This window comes from Papaver somniferum, chromosome 9, assembly GCF_003573695.1.
Source record: "Papaver somniferum cultivar HN1 chromosome 9, ASM357369v1, whole genome shotgun sequence".
NCBI classification, from domain to species: Eukaryota; Viridiplantae; Streptophyta; class Magnoliopsida; order Ranunculales; family Papaveraceae; genus Papaver; species Papaver somniferum.
Genome location: NC_039366.1, coordinates 57,830,189 through 57,835,573, shown reverse-complemented (window position 1 = coordinate 57,835,573; position 5,385 = coordinate 57,830,189). Strand labels below are relative to the sequence as shown.

The window sequence follows — 5,385 nt, the reverse complement described above, 5'->3', positions numbered from 1 at the left end:
ACTTGAAATTCCCTGGAATGGAATGAGAAACTAAGCTCAGTTACCTCTATTCTTTGTGGAAAATCTCATAGCAGTTTGCAGGTAAATCTCCCATCTATAAAAATCAATTTTTATTTTATTGTTTGAATATTCAGCCTGAAATATGAAGTCTTGGACATGTTGTATGAACAGATTTGATTCAATGCGTTGTGCTTCAAGCAAAAAAATAGTGTGTTGCACACTCTGCCCATTTCAGTCATTTTTATGCTCTCTTTTTTGCAATTGAGAATGCGTGAAATTCTTTTTTAGCCCACCCCAACTTCAAATCCTGGTTCCATCGCTGAGTGAAACCATAGCCACAGGATCCACTTGGCGCACATCTCTAGGTACACCACAAACAGTTTGACCCCCTTATCCCAGGAGCACGTCACGTCACAATCTTTCTAGGGATCATCAAAACATTGTTTACAGTACACTGGCACATCTAATTCTTGTACTTAAGCCATGGAAAGTGACATTTAGACTAAAATACCCCTAAACATAAATAACAATGTCAGCTTCACTTGAACTTCACTCCCGAGTCTTGATTTGGGTGTTAACTGTTACTGAAGGGATTTAGAGAAGTGAACGTTGATTAAATATTTAAATTCAATAATTAAACCTTATCCATTCGAAGAGATCATAAGGCATCAAATGAGATTAATACACCTAATGGAGACTAATTAGTCATGGACTCGTGCTATACCACGCACATAAGTGCACAGTAAATGTACACTTTCATGCTATACAAAGTATAGGATGACATAAAAGATGCATACTCGTTGTGGCTTTTTTTTTTCTTTCTTTTGATCGGTAAAAAAAATGGTACTGATGAATTTTGAACTCAGATCACTGGTATCATCACCCAATAACTTTATCATTATATTATAATAATATATGTTTCGTTGTGTTGTTAGGTACTGTTATGCGTGATGGCATGATTTTAAGACTGTGCTTGGAATATAAACCATATGTTAAGTTACTACACACATTGTCAAGGATTAGTTTTACGATATCGGGTTGGGTAATCTCAGAATGTGCATTTTGTTAAACAAAATTAGTCATAAAAATCCAAGGTGACCAAACTTGTGGTACAAAAACCCCACTCAAATGTTGGGATCCATTAAAACTCTATCGTAAACAAAATTGATACAAAAACCCCAAATTTTTAAAAATTGGTATAAAAACCCCAAATTTGATGAAACCAACGTTTAAATTTGGGGTTTTTGTGTTAATTTTGTTTTGATGGGGTTTTTGTGTTACTTTTGTTTTGATGGGTTTTTTGTGGAATGATGGTGACACCTCTGAGGTTATAATTCGCGGACCGTTTGTTAAAAATATTATTTCGTATTAATAAGATATTATTTCGTATTAGTATGCTAAAGATATTGTTATCGTATTAGTGTTGCTTAGTTATCAAGGATTATTATCCACATTAATTAGATTTTAGTTTGTTTCCTTTTCCTAGTTATTTTCTCTTATTTTCTTTTTAATATATTTACCACCACTTGTATAAATATGGTTTTTGCCTAACGGAATGATACACCGATCGAGAGAAACCGTCCTTCTGATACCTGTTTTATCACATTTCACTTACGAACGTGACTCCCACAATTCTCAAGAAGCTTACATTATCAAATCAAAATCTTATATCATTCGATCACGTATATAACACCTCTTACGTATAATGTAGGAGATAGAATTAACCCCACTCATTATGATAAGAGAGACGTGTCAGTGGCTAAAACCAACCTCAATTATCATCGACAATCTTGATCATCCAAGAAATTTAAATAGTGCCCAATGATTATAAACATTTAATTAGTACATACTTAGCAAGTGATAAATTGATTTAAATACGGCTAAATTCCGTTTAATCCATTAAATAAACCGCAAATTTTGGTAGTTCCAGCCTTGCACTAGAAATGTCTTTGAGAGAGAAAATCGTTGAAGAAAAGCAATGATAGAGTTTGCTTGTAAACTAAAACCAACCGAATCTCACTTGTTGTTCTTCTTCTGTCTAATAAAAAGAGAGGATCTGTCAAGTGAAGAGTATAGACTATTCACTAAAGAGTGAATGATGGGAAGCGAATGCTTTTATCGTGCCTGCATTACTTGTTTCTGTTGCTTCTTTTTTTATTCAACTTCGTTGGCTTGGCCTTGAGAGGTAAGAGGAGGAGAGTGTGAAACGGACTTAACGTATAGTACTCGTAACAAACAAACCTTATTCCTTTTACCTAACTGTTTTTTTCTTTTGCTTTTACCCACATTATATATGCACCCCACTCGAGAGCTACATTTGTCTTATTTTCAGTTACAAAGATCGTGTGTTCATTCTCTGTCCTTTTTTCTTTTCTCACTGCATCTCTGTGCCAGACTTAGTATAGTCAGCTGCAAAATCATGATCCCTAAAATGGAAAATCCTCTGTTGGCTGATGCTTTTTTGGCGGTGAAATTAAAATTCATTTACCAAAACATTTCAAGCTCAAGACAGTCCAGTGAGATTGATGACGGCAATAACTATACTGCACATATATACGGTTTTTTTAACATTTAGCTACCACATATAAGTTTTTGTAAAGCCCAGATACAAAAGCAATCATAAATAGTTGGATAATGATGCAATGCCATAAAGAAATCAAATCAAATTAAATCAACTCATGAAAGTAGCCTCATTAAACGTGGTGACTGAAGAGAGGTGAACTAAGCCATATAAAGATATATGGCAATAAACATGCGGAGCTCTTATCCTATATAAGTCTATATAGAACCGGGATCACATTAAATTTCTCTCATGCCTTGGGCGATACAAGTGTTTGATCATAAAATCAACAGCCACATACTTGATCACTTTTGCTACGCATGCATAGGGATTTGAAAATTTTCTAAGCTCGACCAAAGCCCAAAAATATGTATTTTACAGTAAGGATCGGAGCCAACTAATGGCCCTTGACAATTAGCTCCTAAAAAATTTGTGCAATGTAGCACAACCCCACTGCCACGTGCAAATCCTAAGTGGTGTTTTGTTCACCCAAAATTGGAATGTTGGTGAACAAAAAGTGAACTAGAAAAATGGAAAATGAGAAGGCCGCAAGTGATATAGTAGTAGTGGTGTGGTGGTTATTCTTTTCGTACGGCTCAACACCAGACACTCTCCTCTATAACAAACTTTGCATATACTGTAATTTCACAATCAAAGCAGTATGAAGCTGGACCAGAGAATGAAAATTTTCCTTATTTAAACCACAAACAACAACAAGTAATTAACTTCCAAGGGTTATAAACGCAAGAAAACATAAAGAAAAGGATTAATTGGCGGACTAATTCACGGTTTTCACAGCACACACACAGACACCTAGAGAGAAAGAGTCGGCTCCTTGACAACTAAAATTCTCTCATTCTCATTCATTCCCCCCCTCCTTAACACACACACACTCTCTATAAATATATATTAACGCCCACTCACTCTTTCCTTCATCACCTCTCTCTCTATCTCTCATTCTCCCCCTTTCTCTCTTTTCTATGGTGGTGGTGGCGCTTTGATCTTTGCATTTTCATGGAGATTCAAGAGGAAAACATGATTCTGAATATGGGTTCTAATGATATCTCGTATATAGCTAAAGGAAAACGTACGAAACGTCAAAGACTTCAGTCGCCGATTATTCTTGCTTTAACTAATACGGCACCTACAAGTAGTGGTGATGATGATGGTGGTAATGTTGAAAATGGTGATGATAACAATAATAACGATAATACTCAGATTATAATGAATAATTCTTCTGTTTCTCCGACTTCGTCGACCACAACTGGATTTATCACTAATAACGAAGCTGAAGATCAAGAAGATGAAGATATGGCGAACTGTTTGATTCTCTTGGCTAGAGGAGGACATGGTAATAATGATAAAACAAGTATTCAACATCCAGAGGAAGAAGAAGACGTTGTAATTCCTACTGTAACTACTGCTACTACTACAACTAACTTAATGGAAGTTGCTGTTCCAAGATTTAATAGTAGAAGAATTACAGAAGCGTCAATAATAGGGAAATCTGGGTTCTATGTTTATGAATGTAAAACTTGCAATAGGTGTTTTCCTTCTTTTCAAGCTTTAGGTGGTCATAGAGCTAGTCATAAAAAACCCAAAAATCTTCTCATGGTTGAAGATCATCAACAGCAACAATTGAAGAAATCTCTGGTATTATTATCCGAAGCACAAATTCCAGTTTCTAAAGCAACAACAACAACTTCGTCATCAATGGGTTTTAACAACAACAAATCAAAAGTTCATGAGTGTTCAATTTGTGGCGCTGAATTTTCTTCTGGTCAAGCTTTGGGTGGTCATATGAGAAGACATAGAACAAGCCCAATTACAGCAGCAGCAACAACAACGAATTCTTCTGCAATTTCTGCCATTATTAATCATAACAATACTACCAAAAGCACAATCACTAGTATATCTGGAACTGAAGAATTTCACCACCCGAAGATGCAGAAAACAAGAAATCTACTGTCATTGGATCTAAATTTACCGGCACCGCAAGACGATGAACAGCAGGGTAAATTCACTTTCGGTTCAAATTCTAATTCTAAACAACAATCTCTGGTTTTCTCTGCTTCTCCTTTAGTTGATTGCCATTACTAAACAATACCCCAAATATCATTTTAATCTCTCTAATTCATCTTTAATGTGAATTATTAGCATTGTGATTTTTTTTATTAATATTCACAATTATTGATTCTTTCAATTCATATTTTTTTTCTTACCTCAATTTGTTCATCATTTGACTTAGTTCAATTATATTTACAACAATTGTTCAGTTATTTTTGTAATATTTTTTTTTCTTTCATTTTTAATGTCAAAATTCTAATTATGTAAAAGAAAAAAGAGATCGGGAGAAAGTAGAAGTTAATTTTAGGGTTTCTTGTACCAACAAAAAAGTGTTAGTGGATTAGGTTCTTCCTTCAACTATTGCTTGTTTTGATTACAAGGAAAGTTTAGGTCGCGTTTGGCACGTTTGATATCCTATCCTAGGTTGGGTTATCTCCAAAATAACCGTTAAAAGGTGTTTGTCTTCTTTTTATTCTAAGTTTGGACAGGAATAGCATAACCTTCCCTAATTTTAGTAAGCTAAAAAAGTAAGGTTACACTATTCTCCCAAATATCCAGGATACCAAAATCCCAACCAAGAATAGTCAGTTATATTTCTTTTTAAAATGGGTAATTATCCTAACCTTTTAACCTTTTTTTTAATTATCCTATATATTTTCCCTTTATGATAATAAGTAAATTAAATCTTTTCCAGTAAAATTAAATACTAGACAAATAAAATATAACATACAACCGTACGGGATTTAATGGAAAAACAA

At 34.4% G+C, this 5,385-nt stretch overlaps 1 protein-coding gene across 1 annotated transcript; it reads left to right on the top strand.

Annotated features, from left to right (window-relative positions):
• The first annotated feature begins 3,371 nt into the window (after nucleotides 1–3,371).
• LOC113309263 (zinc finger protein ZAT5-like) lies at nucleotides 3,372–4,848 on the top strand. The gene has a single exon (XM_026557681.1). The coding sequence runs from the start codon at nucleotides 3,575–3,577 to the stop codon at nucleotides 4,658–4,660; it is 1,086 nt and encodes a 361-aa protein (XP_026413466.1). The 5' UTR covers nucleotides 3,372–3,574; the 3' UTR covers nucleotides 4,661–4,848.
• Nucleotides 4,849–5,385: the final 537 nt, after the last annotated feature.